General features: G+C 39.3%; 1 protein-coding gene across 1 annotated transcript in view; it reads left to right on the top strand.

Moving 5' to 3' along the window:
- Nucleotides 1–22,517, top strand: part of ralgapa1 (Ral GTPase activating protein catalytic subunit alpha 1) — a 71,338-nt gene that overhangs the window by 45,416 nt on the left and 3,405 nt on the right. Inside the window, exon 45 of the mRNA XM_037694951.1 lies at nt 20,681–20,805. Within this exon, the coding sequence (XP_037550879.1) occupies nt 20,681–20,805 (125 nt within the window). The remainder of the gene's footprint in view (nt 1–20,680; nt 20,806–22,517) is intronic.

Raw genomic sequence — 22,517 nt, 5'->3', positions numbered from 1 at the left:
AACGTGTGTATGCACGTATGTGTGCATGCAGTTTCTCTGCTTGATCCGATGTGATGGTAGTTTGGTTTGAAGAAGCCAGAAGTCAATACTTATTGATGGATCTCCTCTAAAGGTCTGTTTCTAAATGAGAAGCCTTGCTTTGTAGTCTTATAGACAGACATGTACACTTGCACGTTAATTACAGCAACGCACAACTGCCTCACATGTTCAATTATGCAAGTGCGTTCACAATAAGCTACGCCGATTAATGCCTGTTTCTTTAGAAAGGACCTAAACAGACGGTCAGTTGTGAAGTAACAGTGTTGTATGAGACGAGATGATTTCTAATCAGAATATGTTTTAAGCTGCAGCAGCAGTTTGATCCTTTAATGACAGCATCCCTGCATCTGCCTGTCTTGTCTTTTTAATTTATTTCTCTTGGAATCAAATGGTTGCAGCTTATTTGTACGGTGGTGACAACCTTTATAACTGTGGCAATCATTACAGTGAATTCACATACATGTATTTACAGATCAGTTCATTAAACTGTTTCCATCCATCCTGTAAACATTCATGCAAGACAAAATCATTCCTCCTTTCTTCTTCTAATGTGTTAAACGTTCATTATAAATCTGGGAGTTGGGTTATTTTGCACATAATCAAAATAAAAGATCATGTTCACTTACGTTGAGCATAACTAACTAGATTCTTCAGCAATACCATAAAAAAACGCTTCACATGTTTTTTTTGTTTTTTTTTATGGTCACAAAACAAGACATTCAAAAGTTACAAACCTTTCCTGGTCCGTTCCTACGACGGAGGACCACGCTAAGGAAAAAAAGTTACATTACGAGAAAAAAAGTCATGATAATACGAGAATAAGTCATAATATTATGAGAATAAAGTCATAATATTATGAGAATAAACTTGTAATATTACCAGAACTCTGACATGAAAAAGCAATGTTACAACTGCAGTAAAATGACGAATGTTGAGCATCTTGTTAAGTTTTACTTTGGTATTGGTTTTACTAATGAGGAAATTCTTAATCTGTTAGCACATCAGCTTCAGATTATTATCAGTATCAGGACTTTGAAACGATTGTGCAAATGTCTGTTTCTAAGAAAGAAGCACACGGATTTGGAAGATATTGCTTCTTTTGTAGAAGAGGAGCTTTCTGGCAGTGGTCGACTTCAAGGTTATAAGTGGTTACATCTGCATGCCCTTCAAAGTGTAATATTATGACTTTATTCTCATAACTGTATGACTTTTTTCTCGTAATGTAATTTTTTTCCCTTAGCGTGGCCCTAATACTCCGTCGTACGTTCCTGCCTCAGAATACATTTTATGAATTTTTAGTAAACGTTTGTAAACATTAGAACCACGTCTCTACTTGGCTCGCTCAATCATACTTGTGTATTTGTGTCATCATATCTGTAAATTTATTTAAAACATATCTCCTTGTGTCAGCGGGACCAACCACCGGACCAGGGTTCAGTACCGTTATTTGGATAGATTGCTGCTGAATTCCATGGAAATAAGAAAACATTCAAAAACATTAATACTTTTATATACATTGGTCTGCTGTACAATTTATTTTGAAAAGCTTTCATTTGCACTTATTTTCTGCACTTTACTCAGTTATTTTTCATATAACAACGACTCCAGCAAAAAATGAGTCAAATAAAAACAGTTTTGTGGAAAAGTGTATTTTTTCCCCAGATAAGAAAAGGTGTTTAAAAATAAATAAATACAGAGTTTGGCACAGTTTCAAACTCAAGACACATTTGTGACTTCCTTAATAAAGTCAAAATTTTTATTTTATCTTTCTAAATCCATCCACTCAGATTGTTCTTCTTTACTCACGACTTGCCTTTTTTCCTTTTTCGTTTCACTTTGTTCCATTTATTGGGAGTTTTCTCTAAATGTTTATCCTCTATGGTCTTGCTCTCTTTCCATCTCCCTTCTCTTTCAAGCTAACATATGTTGGCAAAGTCATCATAAATAAGAAGAAACCCACAAAAGTCAAAGATTTCTCGAGTGTGTGCATATGCACCTTGGTTGTATGTTTTTGTGTGAGGTTTCACAGACTGTGTGTGAGACAGTGCACATGTGAGGACACACATGTGTCTCTTTGATTCTTATTCCTGAGTGTTTGTGTGTGTCTGCGAGTGTCCTGGTGTGTATTGATCGGTGTTAGCAGCAGGTCGATGTCTCTGACAGGCTGAATTACAGTAATCAGTCATTATTGACTCCCCATCTCTCTGCTACACTCACTCCTCTCCTCCATCACCACCTCTCCCTCCCTTTTGACGCCGTTTACTTCTTTTCTTTCTTTTTATGCTTTAACTGCCTGGGTTTGTATTTCTGAGTTCACATCTCTTGTGCTTCTAAATATTCTTCCACCACTCTGTGCCCTTCATCATTTCTCTATCTTTCTCTATAACCCTGCCCCTGCATTACCTCTGCCGACTCTACAACGCTCTTATCTCAGTGCATCTTTTTCTACTTCTCCTTCTGTCATGTTGTCTGTTTTTCATCCTTCTCATATTAGTTTTTCCTTTTCCTCATTCAGCTTTTTTCGTCCGATTATCTTGTTTGTGACATCTAAATGTCCTTAGAAACTCCTAATGATGTCATTAAAATCCTTTAAAAAAGGTTATTGGATAACAAAAAAGGAACAGGAGCAGAAAAGTAGAATATTTACTTTAAGCCTTCTCATAATTTCAGACTAGAAAAAAAATATTCATAAGACCTAGTTTTCCTTGAAGGAACGTATATCGTCCACCACCTTTTATGCCAGATGATCAACTAAGATGATTTTATGTTCAGAAAAGTAATTGTCGTTTTGGTCTTACCTTAAAATAATATGTGCAGTCTTGTCCAAAACTGCATTATTTCCTATGATTTGACATGATCTGTTAGCGCTATAGCTTGCATTACTTTTGAATGAATGGCAGCTACTATGATGCCAAATTTTATGTTAGTATTTGCAAAATCCTCTAAAGTAGAGCCACTTTTGTGTAGGCTAAGATCAATTATCTGTGACAAGGCCTGTCACGATAACAAATTTTGCTGGGTGATTAATTCTCATAAATTATTGCGATAAATGATAATGTTTGAAATTTGACAATAATTAGTAATTATTGTCAAATTTAAGAATTAATTTTTAATTTGTTTTGCATGTAGTACATTTTTTCGACCACCGGATGGCAGTATAAGACTGTTTAAACCGAAGGATGGCTAGTGAGGGAGCAAGCAGCGTGTCTCTTTAAGAAAAATGGGAGGGAGGCCCCTTGACGTGAAATGTGTTGTCTCTCTTCGGTTCTCAAAATGGCGGACGCTCGGTGTGGTTTGAGCTCTTTAGCATAGTATTTTTCCACTCAAAGCTTTTAATAAAAAATCAGTAAACAAGTTCTCAGCTTCTTTTTGCAGAGAAAAACAACTTTTTACACGAAGACATGGGTTTCAACCGTAAATTTTGGAGCTTAGACAAGACTGAGGTTTTTTCCCAAGGTCAACCTGTTGGCTTAGTTTCTCAGCTTAGCTGATTTTAACAATCCAAAAACGCAATTTTGGATGGTTAAAATGGATTTTAAAGAGAAAGGGAGGAGTCAGTTCAGAGCACTGAACTTGAGCTTTTTGTCATCCAGTGTCTTCAGTAGAAAGAGAGAGACACGAAGAAACGATAAAGCCGATAAATGAAAACGAGGTTGATAATTTTCATTTATCATGCGATAAACTGATTTATTGTTTATTGCGACAGGACTATCTGTGACCGCCGTCTTGAATTGGGTTAACTCCATAAGTTAATCAGTTGTGAATGTACAGTCAATTATGTGTTATGAAAGTTTCAAGTCACACAGCTACCAAATTTATAAATACAAATATGTATCCTTATAAATAAATATATTGAATGGTATTTAAGACAAATCTGGAAATTATAGCTAATAAGGGTTAATTGTTGTGTATAAATTATTCAAGTGCTGCATAAAGCTGCATTGTGAGGATCCAGATGAGGAGCAAGTGGGGTAACAGAGATGGAGGGCAGGTTGGCAGGGTGAAGTATGTCAATGATAACTGGCATTTTCTCCTCGTTCTCTTCCTGCCTGCCCTCTTCCCTCCCTGTCTCTGTGTCTTGGCCCTCGGGGCGGTCCATCTGCCTTTCCTCTCCCTCTGATCTTTCATTCACCATGACCAGAGCCGTCCAAAAAGCACACGGCACACTCCCTCAGAGTGCCAGGCTGCTGGGACAGCTGTGTGTGAGCACAGCTCTATCTCACATATCAGCTCATTGCAGCAAGAAAAAGCAATCCAAAACTCCCCACTCTGCATTCACGTGGGGGCGAAAATGCAGCCTTCACCAGGTTAAGAAGTTTTTTGTGCCCTCCGATGGCTCAAACACACAAAGCAGCAAATCTGTGGTCAGCGTGTGGTAGCATACTACCATCAGTAAACCTCTCTGAACTCACAGATCAGACCAGATGAAGGTAAGAAGCATCCCACTGAGTGATATATTAGTGTCACCACTCCTTATGCAGCAGCAGCAGACCTTTAGAAACTAATGCTGAGGATAGTTCAGTTCAGCTTCAGATAACGTAATGTGGCGTCAGGTGCATCTAGACCAGAATTTTGACACGTGCATGTTACAAGTAATAAAAATGAGACTGTCTAGTCTAAAAAATGCACAATTTCTTTATTCCAGGTTCAGGTTCACCTGCATGCTGCAGATGCAATGTGTGCATTTATGTCTTTAAAAGTTGCCTCTGTGTCATTAAATTACATTGTAAGTATACACGTGTAATTCTGTGTTTAGTATATAAAATGTGTGTGTGTTTGTGTGTGACTGCCGTGGCAGTCCTCAATCTGCTTCTGGGTGATTGTGCTTCTGGGAAACAATGTTGGAAAGATGTGAAGCCATTACACAAACACAGACGCACAATCTGCCAGCAAGTGTTTGTGTGTTTTCAAATATAAGTCACCTACCCGTGTGTACTTGTCCACAGGATGGCGTTTGTGTATATTTTTCACTCTCAGGATTAGTGCATGTGCGGTACATCCCCGTTAGTAGTTGATTGGCAGAGATAGCTTCACTGGGGCCGGGGTCAGCATATGGCTCAGGATGATAGCAGTGCTGCGTTTGTGTGCATGTGTGTGTCACCAGCTCTTCCGCTCTTTCACACTCTGTTCCCTGTGAAATGATGGCAGCTCTGGGCATGTAGCGCTATTATCCCCCATATTGACACACACACAAACACACGCACACACACCGATGGCAGCCAAACGCCTAGCGGCCTGCTTGGCTTCTCTGACAGCTCCCACAATAGAGCTCATTGTCCAAGTGAGGCTACAATCTGCTGTGTGCGACAAGGAGTGTGTGTGTGTGTGTGTTTCTCACCATGACAGAAAGGTGAGGGCAGAACCTTAACAGAACACCACTTTCTTATTTCTGATGCTGAAATGGGGTCACGTTATCCGTAAACTCCACCGTGTTTCACTGCAACCATCAGAAACCACCAAACACTGAAGTTCTGTTTCCTTTGACATGAAAGAAAACCACATTGAAGCATTTATCTTGTTTTATTTGACAAAATTTATTTCGAAACCGACACAAATCTGTGACGCAAACCAGATGTTGGCAACTTAAGGCCCGAGGGCCAAGAGTGGCCCTGGGACGATCTCCATCAGGCCCCCCCAATATCTTTAAGTTAAAAAAAACACAACTTTTTCAATGTCTTATATTCCTAAATGATTTTGAAAAAGACTTGTTTTATAAAGCATGCTAACTATGATGCAAAAAAGAAAAGGTCTTCAAGATTATCTGTCAAAAACAAAATGCATTTTCCAGTTCTCTATGCGGCCCTTTGATTGCTTTAAACATCATGATGTGGCCCTTTGGGGAAAAAAAAAATGTTGCCTGCCTCTGCAATAAACTGAATTTTTTTTTTTTTTTTTGATTAAGCATTAAAAACACAGCAGTAAACAAGCTAAGTTGACAAAATAGACCCATATATTAAATAACATTTAATTTGTTGTGAAAATTACTGCATCTTGAAGTTATTTTTGCAGACTGCATGTATTTTTGTCAAACAAGCATATTTGTTTCTCATTCAAGAATTTGAAGCTTTTTTTAAATATTGTAAATTAAAACTGCTGTTAACATTTTTATTAATAAAAAACTGACCAAGCTATAAAGGAGAAATGATAAATTGTCAGTAGGGTGTGTCAAAAGCAGATCGCTATGAGAGCAAATTAAAACAACCTGAGCTGTATTTAATTCTTAGACATGATGAGGATTAGAATACAGCTGGTTATTAGTCCAGAATTAAATATTGGTTTGTTTGAACGCAGGTAGAAGGAGAAATATGGTTTTGGTTAATCGTTTCCCTTCGAGTGGATTGAGGAAATGAAAAGATGAGGGGTGAGGGGAAGAGTTCACAGCTAATCTCTCCTACATCTCCTTTGGGAAAAGTGTGTTTGTGTGTGATGCTGTGAGGATGTCAGTCTACTCAACAGGCACAGATTATAACCTCATATGTTAGTACGGGTTAATCTGTTGGATTGGAAATCAATTTCTCAATAAACCATTGAGTTAGCAGAGTAGAAAGCATCATGTAGTCTGCAGTAAGCACATGCTGGAAGGTTGAAATGATCACATTGTGAGTAGTCACACAGAAAACACTTAGCACGGTTGTTTAAAGTCGTTTTCTGGGCTGTTAATTTTCACACAGACATTTATTAGATAAAAACTGGAAAAGCGTTTTGCACAAACATTAACCACAACACTGTCGCATCATCGTCACTCTCTAATCTCAGTTAACTCCGCTAATATAACTGTCCATCATTCGTTTGCTCCAGTTTCTGAAATCTACATCCTGTCCTGATTGAGAGATCAAATCTCTGTTTGTGTGCGTGTTTGCGTGCACACGTACATGCCTGTCATGGAGAGCTGTGAGGACACATGAGCTGTAGCCATCAGTGGCTCGATCACACCTTGTTGGAGCAGACCCCCCTCCGCCTGGTAAACAAGTTAATCTGCAGAGTGTGTCTGCGTGTGGGTGGCAGTGTGTGAATGCACTTTGTGACTTGTGTGAATGTAAGCATTTTATGTGACGAGGTGTTTAAGATTCAAGAAGGGATCTGGAGGATGACTAAGATGGAGAAGTGCAGCTCAGCAGACTGTGTCATGAGCTCTAATAGTCATTTTGAATTCATCTTAAAGAGAAAAAATAAAGACTGAAGGACTGAGGATATTTATGAATATCTGACAATCAATTAATCGGTGTTAAGGTGATAAATCGAAGTGTAAAGGTTACATAACAATTACCAGATCTTAAAATTAGTAAATACTAACAAGCCCAGATGAACAGGATAATTTATCACGTTACATTTCATGATTTTTTTTTTTTTTAATTAAACTCAACAAGTGTGTGAGAAAATGCAGATGTTGATTGACATCATTTAGGTGTTTTGGCAGCTCTGGAGCATGCAGGTGTGTCAACGCCAAGCTGGAACGACATCAGCAATGATCTTAGAGGCAGTCGTCGCTGCCGCCATCAATCTGGGAAGTGTTTGTGGTAATTTGCAAACTATTTGGAGTCCGTTTTACAGAAAGAAAAAATATAAGTGGAAAATATTTAAGACATCTGCCAATCTTCTCAGGAATTACCATCCTAGCCAGTTCACCCCAAGATCAGACTGTGTAATGCTAAGATAAATGACAAAACACTAACAAGAGCTCCAACTTGGACTCTACAAGCCTAAGTTAAGAGGTTTAAATTTAACGACTGGATAAATAGAAAAAGACAGGACAAGTATTAGAAGTAAGCCTCTTCAGACTAAAATGAACATGGCAGCACAACCTGCTTTTGTAATGTTTTGTCTGAACAAAGTATAAGACTTCTAGAATAATGTTCTAAAACTAAAATATATGTTTGGCTTCAAAACACAGCAGCTCATTTGGAGAAAAACAAACGGCATATCAATACAACTAGAGCTGTGAGCACAGTGGTGGAGGGCTGATGATTTGGGCTGTTTATACAGCCAAAGGACTTGTGCACCTCAGTCATTGAGGCCAGCCATGAACGCCTCCATTCACCGAAGTGGAATTTGAAGCAATGTGTCCAACAGCTGAAGCTTGGCCCAAACTGGTTCACAGGAGCAACAGAACAGCTGAAAAAGAAAAGAGTAAAGCTGTTGTATTGATCCGTCCAAAGTCCAGAACCTCCACGTCATTTAATTGTTGTGGTGTGACCTTTAAAAGAGCCGAGGAGAAACAAATGTCTGCAAACCTCCATGAACTGAAGCAACGTTGGATGGAAAAGTGGACCAAAAGTACTACACTGTTCAAGGTTCAAGAATCTTTATTATCCCCAAGAGGCAATTTGTTTCACAGTCAGCTGACACATAGAACAACCATACTAGGCAAGACATTGAGACATTAAAATAACAGTACAGAAATCATAATTTTTTGTTGAGAAGCCTGATTGCTACAGGGATGAATGAGTTTTTAGTCTGTCCTACATCTGGGCAGCAGATACCTGCATCCAGATGGAAGTAGGCCTGTCAAGATAACAAATTTTGCTCGGCGATTGTCTCAGAAATTATTGCGATAAACAATAATATTGTTTGAAATTTGAGAATAATTAGTAATTATTGTCAAAGTTAGGAAGAAATGTTTAATTTGTTTTGCGTGTAGTACCTTTTTTTGACCACCGGATGGCAGTATAAGACTGTTTGAACCGAAGGATGGATAGTGAGGGAGCAAGCAATGTGTCTCTTTAAGAAAAATGGGAGGGAGGCCCCTTGACGTGACATGGGCTGTCTCTCTTCGGTTCTCAAAATGGTGGACGCTCTGTGTAGTTTGAGCTCTTTAGCATAGTATTTTTCACACAAAGCTTTTAATAAAAAATCAGTAAACAAGTTCTCAGCTTCTTTTTGCAGAGAAAAAACTTTTTACATGAAGGCACGGGTTTCAACCGTGAATTTTGGAGCTTCGACAAGACGGAGGTTTTTCCCTGAGGTCTGCCTGTTAGTTTAGCTCGTAGCTTAGCTGCTTTTAACGATCCAAAAACGCGATTTTGGACAGTTAAAATGGACTTTAAAGAGAAAAGAGAAAGGGACAGGTCAGTGAAGAGTACCAGAGTTGAGCTTTTTGTCATCCAGTGTCTTCATTAGAAAAAGAGAGACATGAAATAACGATAAAGCCGATAAATGAAAATGAGGTTGATAAATTTTCATTTATCATGCATTTAATTGATTTATTGTTTATTGCGACAGGCCTAGATGGAAGCAACCTGAACTTACCATGGAGTGGGTGATCAGGATCTGCCAGAATCAGCCTGGCCTTGCTCACTGACCTCACCTTTTAATAGGTCAGTGAGGTTCTGTAGGGCTATGCCAGCAGCTTTGCTGCATGTCCTGACAATTCCGACGAGTGTGTTCCTGTTTTTGTACGTCATACAACCACATAAGAGGCTGGTAAGGACATACAGAAGATAATTACGCAGTTATTGCTGCTAAAGGTTGTTCGACCTGTCTAACTCAACTTTGACCATTTTAGACACAATATTTTAGATCATGTGAGGTGTATGACATCAGCATTCTGTTCTGCAACAAGATTTCATCAGTTTCCACATAAAAAAGACCTAATGTGTGTTTCTCACTAAAGTTTAAACAAAAGTACCATCAGTTTTCATGTGGCTGATAAGCGGTTAGCAGAAAGATGTGCATCTTTGACTTTACTATACGTACAATAGAACCGAAGCGTGGCATTTTGTTTTTTGTCGCCTCTTATTTCCATGTTATGAGGATTAATATCAGTGTGTATTTATGGATATAAGTGTGTGTGGACACCGCCTGCAGATAAGAACAGAATCCATCTCCTTAATAAGAGAATTATTATTATGGCCTTGGTGACAATCACTAACACCAGTACTGTGTGTGGTTGTGACGTTTTTTGTGTGTGTATGATAATTGGCAGCTTTAGGGCTCCCCAGCGGTTACAGGAGAGGAGGGTGAAGGTCTTAGTGTGTGCTCACACACATGTCAGAAGGTGAAATAGTGGGGTGACAAGGGGCCAATTAATGTATCACGTCTGTTTTTCTCAGTCTCTGCCTCGACATCGGGTTAAAGAGCAGATGAATTGGGGGGAATATGATTCAGGGGGTGTGTGTCTTTTTCATGCCCGTCATCCACCAACGATAAGTCTTGCATTAGACAAACTTATCTCTGTCCTCATCTTTGGCGTACGTGGACACACACACACTCATAATGAAATCACAAAGCCTCCATATCATTGCTATCACAGAAAGATATAAACCCATTAACTTGTTCCTTTGGGCACAGACACACACAAAAACATGCACAGGTTTATCATTACACGCTGTTAAGCTTTTCCAATTGTATTATCCCTCTGATGTCCTTCTCTCTGTTGTCTATTCCAAAGCCTGGGGTGGAGGGGACAGATAGTGTGTGTGTGTGTGTGTGTGTGTGTGTGTGTTTGGGAGATGCCGAGTGAGATTGTGTGTTTCTGATGAGAGGTCTCTTCTAGATGGACTTTAAAAAGTGGTCTAGTTATCCTGTTTTTAAACATAATTTAGTTCCTCTCAGAATAGAAAATCCATTTAGTTGTCACAGCAGGATTTGTCCTGCTTTATGCAAATATGAAGCAGCTGCCTCATAAGGAGTGACACGTTTATTTTATACGTTTGCAAAGACAAAACTGAATGGACAACAGCCCAAAATGGTAGAATGAACTCGATGTGGCAGAGTACAGGCCTGACAAAGCATCCCAAGAGACAAAAATACTTGTATTTAGGATACGTGTTGCAGATTTACATCTGTTAAACACATTCTGATGTAAGACCTTGTAGAAAAAAATGTTAAAAGTCTCATTTTTCTTTTTTTTTTGTGATAGCTTATTATAAAAAACTGTGTTTGTGGTGTTCAGAGGGGAAGAAATACATAAAACATCTTTAGGTTTGTTGTTTTTGTGGATAATTGTTTGTTACCATCACTGTTCAAATCATATTGCATCAACTTTAGAAAAGGGTTAATATGTTATTAAAATATTTTAAAGTCTTAGCTTTTATTTAAACAGCCTTTATCACTTTGTCGTCCGTCAATTCAATTCAATTTATTTATATAAGTCACAACAGAAGTCATCTCAGGGCACTGAACAGAAGCATTCATATATATAAAAAGTAAGTTAATAAGATTATGTATCTGAGGAGCAGACTGCTTTGAGTCTAACTTTATTGCAGACTCATCCTAAACCATCAGCGTAGTGAGGCTTGAAAAACAGGTGCTAAATGTATTATAAGATTTATTTTAGGAAAAACTATCAGTTTATTATTCATCTTTCAGTTTTTACAAACGGAGGGTCATAAAAGTGTTTTTGTTGGTTGTTTTGCTACTCTGCTTTTGTATAATCCTTTTGAGAAAAATTATCCCAATGATCTATCATTCTTCAAGTTTAAGTTTCTTTATTGCCATTTGCAACACATATGGTACATGAGGTGGAACGAAATTGTGTACTCGGGGTCCTTCCTCAGGGTACTTCAGCTGCGGTGGCTGGAAGAAAAGGTCCGAAAAATTGTAACGGGTTCAATAATTTGGTGAAAACTGGGAAAGAACATAATAAGAATTAATTGGTTTTATTATAAAAAGCAATTTGGGGGGGAAAAGATGCATTTTTTTTTTTTTGTCTATTCTTATTTACTCAAATATTTTTGGTGTGTGTTTATTTGGTTGCTTGTCATTAGTTTTAGTTTGTTCCAGTGTACTGATAATCTCTGTGCAGATGTGTCCGTGTGATCAATACGCTCACATTTGCTCATAGTTTGTGTTACTCACTTGCTTATATGTAGAATTTCTTGCTAAATATTTACTTTTCAGTTGTGAGTCAGTTACAGTCAAAATTATTGTTTTAAGCCATGATCAAAGTCTTTGTGAGTGGAGTTAGTGGTCTTTTAAATGTCCCTGGATACTCCCAGAGTCTAAAGAGGTTCAGGTTTTGGTTTAACTGCTGATTTGGATTGTGTCCGTTTAACTTCGAGATGGATCGTTGATCTGTTCAGGATACTGACGGAAGTTGTCTCAAGATACACTATATTGCCAAAAGTATTTGCTCTCCCATCCAAATGGTCATACTCAGGTGCTCCAATCACTTCCATGGCCACAGGTGTATAAAATGAAGCACCTAGGCATGCAGACTGTTTTTACAAACATTGGTGAAAGAACGGGTCGCTCTCGGGAGCTCAGTGAATTCCAGTGTGGAACTGATAGGATGCCAGCTATGCAACAAATCCAGTCGTGAAATTTCCTCGCTCCTAAATATTCCACAGTCAACTGTCAGCTGTGTTATAAGAAAATGGAAGTGTTTGAGAATGACAAGAACTCAGCCACAAAGTGATAGGCCATGTAAACTGATGGAGCGGGGTCAGCGGATGCTGAAACGCATAGTGCGAAGAGGTCGCCAACTTTCTGCAGAGTCGATCACTACAGACCTCCGAACTTCATGTGGCCTTCAGATTAGCTCAAGAACAGTGTGCAGAGAGCTGCATGGAATGGGTTTCCATGGTCGAGCAGCTGCATCCAAGCCATACATCAACGAGTGCAATGCAAAGCGTCAGATGCAGTGGTGTAAAGCAGTGGTCCTCAAGCCGCGGACCGGTACCGGTCTGTGGGTCAATGGGTACTGGGCCACACAGAAGGGGAAAAAAGTTTTTTTTGAAACTTAACCGCGTTCTCTCTACCACATCAGTCTATGACTCACTCTTGACGCAGGTCAACATACACAAGTGGTTAGTTTCAGTTTCTGCTAGGCACATGCACAGATCAGTTCTACATTGCTGGTGAAGAACAAAGCAATTCAGCTACGTGGTCTGGAGCAGACAGATGGAGGTGCTCAGGCGTATATGTGCATTTTGAAGGATTACACTGCATATGTTTCAACCTGCCTGACAAAGATTGACTATAAAACTATAAATAAAACTATAATTTTAACAAACTTCCTAATCAGTGCTGTCGCTTCACATTTTTGCTTCTGCTCAAAAAAATCTCTGCCCCTAAAAGTTCAAAGTCATAGGTAATTTTATTATAAAACACAAACATGTAATTAAACGTTTTGCACTAGGCATAAGTTCCTGTGCTTTTGTGAACAACCTGATGTGTGAATCACTGCAGGAGTTATCTGAACTTTCACTGAACTGATAAAACAGACAATGAGCTCAGCTCATGAAGATGTTTGTCGTGCAGTCAGAGTATTTGAAGCAAAAAATGTTTTGAATGTTTGTAAAATACACCAGAATGCAGGAAATGGCATCTACTTTATTCAAAATTCTGTTGGGGAGGACCAACATTGACTGCATTGTGCCAAGTGTAAAGTTTGGTGGAGGGGGGATTATGGTGTGGGGTTGTTTTTCAGGAGCTGGACTTGGCCCCTTCATCCCAGTGAAAGGAACTCTGACTGCTTCAACATACCAAGACATTTTGGACAATTCCATGCTCCCAACTTTGTGGGAACCGTTTGGAGCTGGCCCCTTCCTCTTCCAACATGACTGTGCACCAGTGCACAAAGCAAGGTCCATAAAGACATGGATGGCAGAGTCTGGTGTGGATGAACTTGCCTGCACAGAGTCCTGACCTCAACCTGATAAAACACCTTTAGGATGAATTACAGTGGAGACTGAGAGCCAGGCCTTCTCGTCCAACATCACTATGTGATCTCACAAATGCGCTTCTGGAAGAACGGTCAAAAATCCCCATGAACACACTCCTAAACTTTGTGGACAGCCTCCCCAGAAGAGTTGAAGCTGTTCTAGCTGCAAAGGGTGGACCAACGTTATATTGAACCCTATGGATTAGGAATGGGATGTCACTTAAGCTCATATGTGAGTCAAGGCAGGTGAGCAAATACTTTTGGCAATGTAGTGTATATTGATAAACAAAGATGGCTGAAGTTATCAGTAATATCACATGAATGCATTTTTAGGTGAACAAGTTTGTATGAGGAACTTGATGAACGCTGTTGCTACTTTATTTTGTTTTCTTGTCCAAAGTGAATGGCTGCTTTCAGCTGAAACACTAGCAGAACAAATCGCTACGTCAAGCAGAAAGGAGTTGCCATTATTTCCCATCGTCCTCAAAGTGCTTTAAAAGCACCCACAATTAAATGTATAGTCCTAATGGGCTAATGTTTAATCACAGTTCAGTCTCATTTTCTGACAACAAAAACAGAAAATGATGTCAACAAGAGCAGCTTTAATGAGACATAAACCACTTTAAAATATAGCATATATGAGCACGGAGGAAACGAGAAGGCTTTTCTTATAAAAATGTAATAAAGGAACACAAATTAGATTGTTTTGTAAATGTGAATTTAATTTAAAATGATAAATATTGAATTATGAAATTTAACTTGTTTATTTTCCTTGTGTGTGGAATAAACTGACCATCTAAAATCTAAACGTGCACAACACTGATCAGAATCCAGTAATTCAACAGTAATCAGTAAGTTGTTTGACATTCTTTAACACAAAATGTCTAAGTAAAAATTGCAGAAATTACAAATACGAGCCAGATTAGTATTATAGACCTTAAGTAGTAAGATGAAGAGCTGGGAAATTAGGTTAAAATATGTAATTTTTTAGTTTTAATGTAAATGGTGCCAGCTCTCTGATTCCAACACTCCAATAACATGAATATCCAGAGTTTTCCTTTCATGCTTTCTAAAACACATGCATACTTCCTATATGTAAGTCCAGAGTGCAAACACACATTCTGGATGCAAACATTGTCATACACACACACAGATCCCAGCACTGCTCTCAGCTCCTAATGTGCTAACAAGCTCCCGTTCTCCTCCTCTTCTCCTCCTGCGGCCGCCCTCCGTCTCAAGTGATTACAGGAGTCGAACTCCGCCACAATGAACCACTCCGCGGGGGAGGGAGGGAGAGCTGTGGATGGCATGAACACTTCACTCTCTCCTCTCTTTTCAGCCACGCACAAGAAAATGAGTTTCTGACTCGACACAAAAGAGCCTCTTTATCCACCCCCTCTCCTCCATATTGGCTTTTCTCTGCTCCGCTCTCTCTTTTTTTCCCTTTTTCCTCTTTCTCCCCTTATAATTTCCCTTTCTCTCTGCTTCTCTCTCTGAAAGAGATATTTTTTAGCTAATGACTTTATAAGAGGAGCCATCTGAAATTCAATTACAGAAGATTTCATAGTGGCGACTGCCATTTGGATGGAGGGAAGCAGGGATGGATAGAGGCAGAGATGTGTGAACGTCTATTTTCTCTGACCTCTCACTGGTTTTGACTTCTTTTATACAAATAATAACTTAATTTGCGTAGCATGTTTCACGTAGAGAAACCATCCAAAAATGCTTCACAAGAAAAAAAATTGAGATTAAGGGAGAAAAGTTAGAATAGCTGCTGAATTTCAGCTGTTTCCGACTTCAAGAATGAGCGTTCTGTTTCAAAGTAAAATCTACAGTAGCAGTGAAAATGTAGACGGTGACATCTCAGAATGATTATCACAATAATTTAATTTAAAACCAGATACGCATTTTTTTAGTCACTGTTATTTTTCTTTCTCAAAATATAGCGGATTGTTTTGTGTGCGTGGATTAATTTATTCTATGTCTTGACCAAAAGCTACCTAATTTTCAGTTTTATCAGTCTAGGTGACTTGTTTCTGATATACACCAGACTAATTTAAATGTTAATTTGCAAACTCCTGTCGCTTGCTAAGATCTCGTCGTGAAGGTAACTTGTCCAAAAGAGAACCCAAACTTTTTTTTTTTCCATTGACACTCCCCTGTTCCTCCTGGGGGATCCCAAGGTGTTCCTAAACCAAAAAGAATATTACTACTGTATTTTCCGCCGTACACATCGCTCTGCCCTATAAGTCGCATCGGTCCATATTTGTCTAATAAAATGAAAAAATCCATAAATATGTCACTTCGCTGTATACATCGCATCTATTATGCGTCACTGCTGATGCGTTGCGTTTGTTACGTGTCACCACTGACAACCCAGAAATGTGGGTTGTGTTGTGCCAAAAATCGATGGGCTGCCAAATGGCAGCTGCGGGAGCATGCATGGGAGGAACTTAACAAGATTAACACTTAAAAACAATTATTTGTTTGCTCGAAATTATAGTAAAGTTGTGTCTCAGTCTAACGTTTGCTTAATAAATGCACTTTGACGGTCAAATCGGCTGTATTTCAAAAGCCGATACGCGGAAGTAAACGTGTGCATTCGACGAGTCGCTGTGCAAATTTAACAAGATAAACGCCTAAAAACAATTATTTGTTTGCTCAAAATTATAGTAAAGGTCTGTCTCAGTTGAACTATTCCTTAAAAAACACATTTTAATGGTCAAATCATCTGAATTTCAAAAATAGTTTTGTTGCCTCAGTGGTCCGGGATTGTGCAGAGGGAGGAAATCAGGAAGGAAGGAAGCTGCTCGTTTCTTCGAAATTTAACAAGAAAAGCACCTAAACAATTAATTGTTTTACTCGAAATTATAGCAAAGGTGTGTCTCAGTCTAATATTTGCTTAATAAATGCACTTTAATGGTCAAATTAGCAGTATTTCACCGGGGTGGTACAGCTGGTTTGACGGTCGGTCCAAGCAGCGAGTAGAATGAAGGTGGGGGTAATATGGCAAGCCAATTATATCATTAATAGCTGGTGAAGATTCTCAGTCATCCAGGACATGGTAAATTCAAAAAAGTTCAAGAAAAAAACAAAGTATAAAGTATAGTATAATAAATAAAGTTGTTGTTTTTGTCTTGAACTTTTTTGAATTTGCCACGTTTACCTATTACATGATACAACGGCATGCCATACTGCTACTACTACTCTGCTGCCATCAAGTGGCTGAAAGTGGTAATGCTCTATTATTATTTTTTTCAGTCAGAATGAATGAAAACGGTCATATCCCAGCCAAAAATTGGTTTATAAATATGGGAAAAAAAATCCATAAATATGTCGCTTCAGCCTATAAGTCGCAGGCCATGTAAATTATGCAAAAAACTGTGACTTATAGGGTGGAAAATACGGTATCTACATCCTACAGTCACTCATGAGCAAGACTTTAAGATAAATGGACTCTTCTGCTTGAGCTAAAAAAAATTATAAATAAAAACAAACAAACCTCATCCCAGCTCAGATTCCATCTTTTTTCTGTGGAGAACCATGGCCTCAGATTTGAAGGAGATTACTCTGATTTTGATTGTTTCACACCCAGCAGCAAACCTCTTTAGTGCATGCTGAAGACACGCCTGAAGATACCAACAGAATCATATCCATCCATTTTCTGCCACTTATTTATGGTCAGATCACAGAGTCAACAGATCCAGGAGGAAAACCCAGACATCCCTCTCTCCACTGACACTCGCCAGCTTCTCCTAGGGTGTCCCAATGTGTTCCCAAGCCAAAGAGGTTACCTAATTCCTCCAGTGAGTTCTAGGTCTGCCTCAGGGAGTCCTCACAGTAGTATATCCTGAAAAACCTTCAAAGAGAGGCAGTTTAAGCATCCACAGATGCCCAAACCACCTCAGCTGACTCCTTTCGATAAGGAGCAGCAGCAACTCTACTCTGAGTTCCTCTAAAATGACTAACCTCCCCTTATCACCAAGGCTGAGCCTGGCCACCCTATACAGAAAGCTCAGTTCAGCCACTTGTATCCAGGATCATCTTTCTTTTGTCAGATCCATACAGTCCTGAAGTATGGATCTCATAGGTCCCCTATGATCCTGAAGGTTGAAACAGTGATGGACCAGCTTAACCTTTTGACTCAACCCATTCCTTACCACAATAGATGAAAGTACTGTGGATGAGGTCTCATTCTGTCAATCCATCTTTCGCCTCGTTCTACCATCCTTTTGTGAACAAGACACCCTCATACTTGAACCCCACATCTTGAGGCAAAGACTCATTCCTGGCCCGGAAGGAGCATTCCATCTTTTTTAGGTTTCGAATCAGGCCATGTTTCACATTTTCGTTTAATTTGCAAAAAAGAGAGATGGGACTGAGGTTCTCAAATTTGAATCTAATGAGTTTAATCTGATGACCACCTCAAGATCATATCCATGGCTATCAAAGACCAGGGTCCTGTTGGAGTCTAAACTGCCCCCAAAACAATTTCCACTTTCTGCCAAGAGTGCCAACGCACATCTAGCTGTGCTTGTACAGGGACCATATAGACATTAGGGACCATATAGACATTAGTTCCAGTCTGTCAGGCCACACTTGGTGTTCAGGTTCCCCATGTGACATTGAAGAGAAGCGTAAACCAATCCAGACAACAGCCAGAGCAAATTTGCAAATCGTTGGCTCTGAATTTTGTGACTAGGTGCAAGAAAAACACATTGTTTCTAATGTTTTTTACATAAAAAAAAAAAAAAAAAAAATTCTGCTGGTATGGCAGCACATTTACAATTTATACTTTTATTGGATGAAACTGGGATCCTGTGTACACAGTTTTGTTCCACCAAATGTACCACATGCGATGCAAATGACGATAAAGAACCTTGACCTTGACGTCCTCCACCAACCAGTTCTGACGGGCCTTCCTAATGGATTTGTAATTACAACAATTTTTCTCACATTTTAATACTTTTCTTGAAAAATAACAAGTACTTTTTTCCATTTTAATCCTTTTTCTTCTAAAAGTCTGTATTGAATAGGGCTAGTACTTCTTTATCAGTGATAAAAGCTGTGGTATCACCGCCGATGTGCATGTCAGTCCCCCCTGATGCTGCCTCATCGCTGTGGGGAGTTGGTGACACCGTGACACAAGTCTGCAGGTGGAAACTCTCGCTGTGAGGAACATGTCGGGACAAAAGGCTAAAAGCAGCAAGAAGAAGAAAAGTGAAGTGATGTTCTCATCATTTATCCCAGCAGTAGCACAAAGTTTCTGTATGTTTTCGTTCTTGTTCCATTTCTGTGTTTCCCCCTGCTCTTTATTTCCTGCAGGTGTCCTTTAAACCTTTTCACCTTCTCAGAAACTGCAGCCTTCTCAAAAACTATCCTGCTTTTTTTTCCTCTTCTCCCCACTGCTTCACGTTATTAAAGCTTGATATGAAGAGAATTAGGTGTAGTTTGCTTGCTTCTAATTCACATCTCCCCCTCAGATAAACACACACTGAGTGAGAGGGAGGGGAGATGTGATGCAGGAAGAGGCAAACGGTGGGATCACAAATGAGACTTTGGCGGCTGCTCGTCTCTCAGCTCCCCCTGGATCACTTGCATTAACATTGTTATCTGTTATTTAAATATCTTCCTCACCTCCCGTGTCACTCGCTGCAGGATTCTCACCCCTCTTCCTCCTCACTCCTGCCGTCTCCCATCATCTTTTTGCAACTTCCCCTTGGCAGTGTCTCACTTTCTTTTGCGCCTCGCATTCCTCACTTTGTCAGCATGAAGTGTTTTTCAAACAGCTACTTCTTGTGATTATCAGGTTTTTTAAAAAAAGTTTGACGTCCCACTCCCAAGTTTTAAGTTTCCGCACAGCTAAACCTTTCTTCTTGCGACCATTCTGAAGGAGCCATGTTGTTATTATCATTGTCTCTAACCGAATCAGTTACCATTAGACCTGAATCTTTCTCCTTTGGAGCTCTAACCCAATAGAAAACCCACGGGCACTGGTACAGATGGCCAATCCCCTTCGGGAGACACAAACACACAGATTTCATTCTGAAGATTCATTGGCCTAATCCCATCACACACTCAGACATCAGCTCATGCTCTTACACACACACAGGGGACTTTATCAAATACGGACACAAACGCAGAAACACTCGGCTCTCATTGAAAATGCCTCCTTATTGGAGCTCAATGAGCAAATGGTCATACAACTGCAGGGTGATGGGGCTGAAGCGTGTGTGTGGCTGGCGTTATGGTTGGATGTATGAGAAGGACTACAGACAGGCCAAATGTCATTCTATCAATGAGGTTATCTCTAATGGACGGACAGTTAAAGTCCTGGTTTTCATTCACTCTGCTCTCCTCCGAGTCCCTGAGCTTGAATTCATCGCTGTAATGGAAAGTCGTAAAATGGCTCAAGCTTACGGGTTTTTTGTTTGTTTGGTTTATGTTCAGCTGGTTGTTTTGCTCCTGATGGCAGGATTTCTGTAGATTCATTTGGGAATCCAAGTAAGCAATCAGCCTGTTTTGCCAACAAAATCCAGTTTGTTTGTTTTTTTGTCCAGAAAACACATTTGCTGTATTATTTTACCTTGTTCCTTTAAATTGAATATTCAATGGTTAACAAGTGGCTCTTTAGTGAAATTAATTAGGCTCTAAGTAAGAAGCTTTTCAGGACATAAAATGCCTTTTTAAGTTCCACACAGGTATATAATTTAATTTTATCTTTGTTTTTGCAACATGTTTTATTTTTCTTGAGCTTTCTTCTATAGTTTTAAATGAACTAGTTGTCATACAGATGCTTCATTTAAACCGTAGTGATTCCCGTTTCTGCAATTCTAACTTAATAATACCAGTTTTATTTAATTATGTTTTCACAATAACATGGGCTTTTTTTTGTGGATTAAAGTGTTTAAGGGGGTTAACACAAAAACCTAACTCTTGTTGATGTTTTTACCAAAACCGAGCAGTCGCAGAACATTCCCACAAAATATAATTGTGTTGATTAGCATTGGAGGGTTTGACCTTGACCTTTGACCTCAGCTATGAGGAGCGAGCCCGATACGTCGAGACGATCGTGCAGCACCACCAGGAGCCCACCACTTTTGAGGATTACGCAGCTCGAGTCTACAGCCCCGCTCCTTACACTCACCTGCCCTCCGACACAGGTAGGACACCAGAGGTTCACCCCTCCAACCGTTACAGTCCTGCAGGCTTCCAGTGAGCACTGACAAAACATGTCTTCATATCATGAGCTGAACATGTTCACCTTTTTTTCTTATTGCAGTAAAAACGTTACTTTTATGTTTGATTAACGCTCATCCTGGCAGCTCTTGGTCTGATTCCAGCCTCACAGTGACCTCTTTTCCATCCAAAGCTTATTCATCTTCCAGAGCGTCTCTTAGGAATCAGCTGAGCTGCCAGGCGTACACATTACACTCATATGCATCCCACTAAGTCCATTACACCGATACCGATCACTTCTGCTTGTGATGTGTTTGGTTAAGTGAAATTTAAAATGGTGCACTGTCCTTTGACCCACGTCTAATTGTGTTTTACAACGTGGCATTTACTCACAATAATTCAATTCAGCAGGTATGCCTTGCAATATATCAGTACGATGTATTTAAGCTAACTCTAATATTGTGTTTAACAGTGACGTTGTGTGACAGCTGTGATTGTGTTTCTCTAAATAAGTAGTTTTTCTTGGACAACTGTTCCTCATCTCAGCTGCTGATCTGTTTGGAATATCTTTAATTATACAAAGATCATCAGAAACGACCTGCTCTGATGCTGAATTACACGGCATAACTCAAATGTGCGCTGGCAACATTAAATAGATGTAAATTGTCAGTGTTTGTTTTGTCGATGTGTTCAGCTTCTAATGCAGCTTCACAGCCCGGGATCAAAAGATTTCTCAGATGTTGGACTTTTTTTTAATAATTGCTTATGTATATTAAATATTCAATACTCTGAATAAAATACAGGAAGTTTTTTGATCCTGGGCTTTGATATAAATCTTTTATTTTCCTGTCCTCCACCTGAGTTAACATGCCTTCCAATGATAATTCTTTTCTCTTTCTTTTTTCTATTTTTTTTTTTTTTTTTACCAATTACTTGTTCTGATTACATTTTTTGTTTTTATTTTTTTCTTTATTTTATTTTTTTTCTTTTCTTTTTGTTTCCCTCCTTTCCTTTAGATCGTTTTGTCTCACTGTATAGCTAAAAGGTAAGCCTGGTCACATGATCGAAATGCTCCGCTCTGATTGGCTCTTCCCGTTTCAGCCCAACTCACGCTCTCCTCCGACTCCTTAACCGTCTGGTGTTTTTATTTGTTACTTCCTCTGTTTTCGCTGAATTAAGCGGGTCTGCGTGTTAATAACAGTCTTCTCTTAATCTCTAAAAGGAAGAGTTACTTTCATCTCGTCACTTCGAGAAGTTTGGTTTAATTTTAGCTGATTGGTAGTTTTTTTTTTAAATATCCAAGAAGTTCTCTTTGGTCATTCAGCATCTCACTTTACAAACTGGGTTTTCTTATTTAGTCTTCCTGCCTCAAACCAAACTGCTCTCAGCGCGTTGATGAAAGTGAGACTTCCTGTTTCAACGACGAGGTGTCTCTGCTCGTCTCTGTTGTTGTTTCCATGGTTGTTCTGTTAACTTGACGTCACTCCGACCTGGTGAGACTTGACCTCTGACCTCGCCGTACGCTCCTCTCCTCCTGGTTTTCACACTTTAACGTGGATAAATGTTTTCCTGCACAGAAACACCTGTTTGACTGAACTAACATGGCTTGACTCCGTTTTTCTTTTGTGATCTGGTTGAGATGAATTGTGTAATGTTTTTCATTTTGTTTGTTGTGTGTTTAATGTTTTTCATTTTG

The sequence above is a fragment of the Nematolebias whitei genome, chromosome 21, assembly GCF_014905685.2.
Source record: "Nematolebias whitei isolate Nwh7 chromosome 21, NemWhi1, whole genome shotgun sequence".
NCBI classification, from domain to species: Eukaryota; Metazoa; Chordata; class Actinopteri; order Cyprinodontiformes; family Rivulidae; genus Nematolebias; species Nematolebias whitei.
Note: the sequence above shows the minus strand (reverse complement) of the source record. Positions and strands in the feature narration are given on the sequence as shown.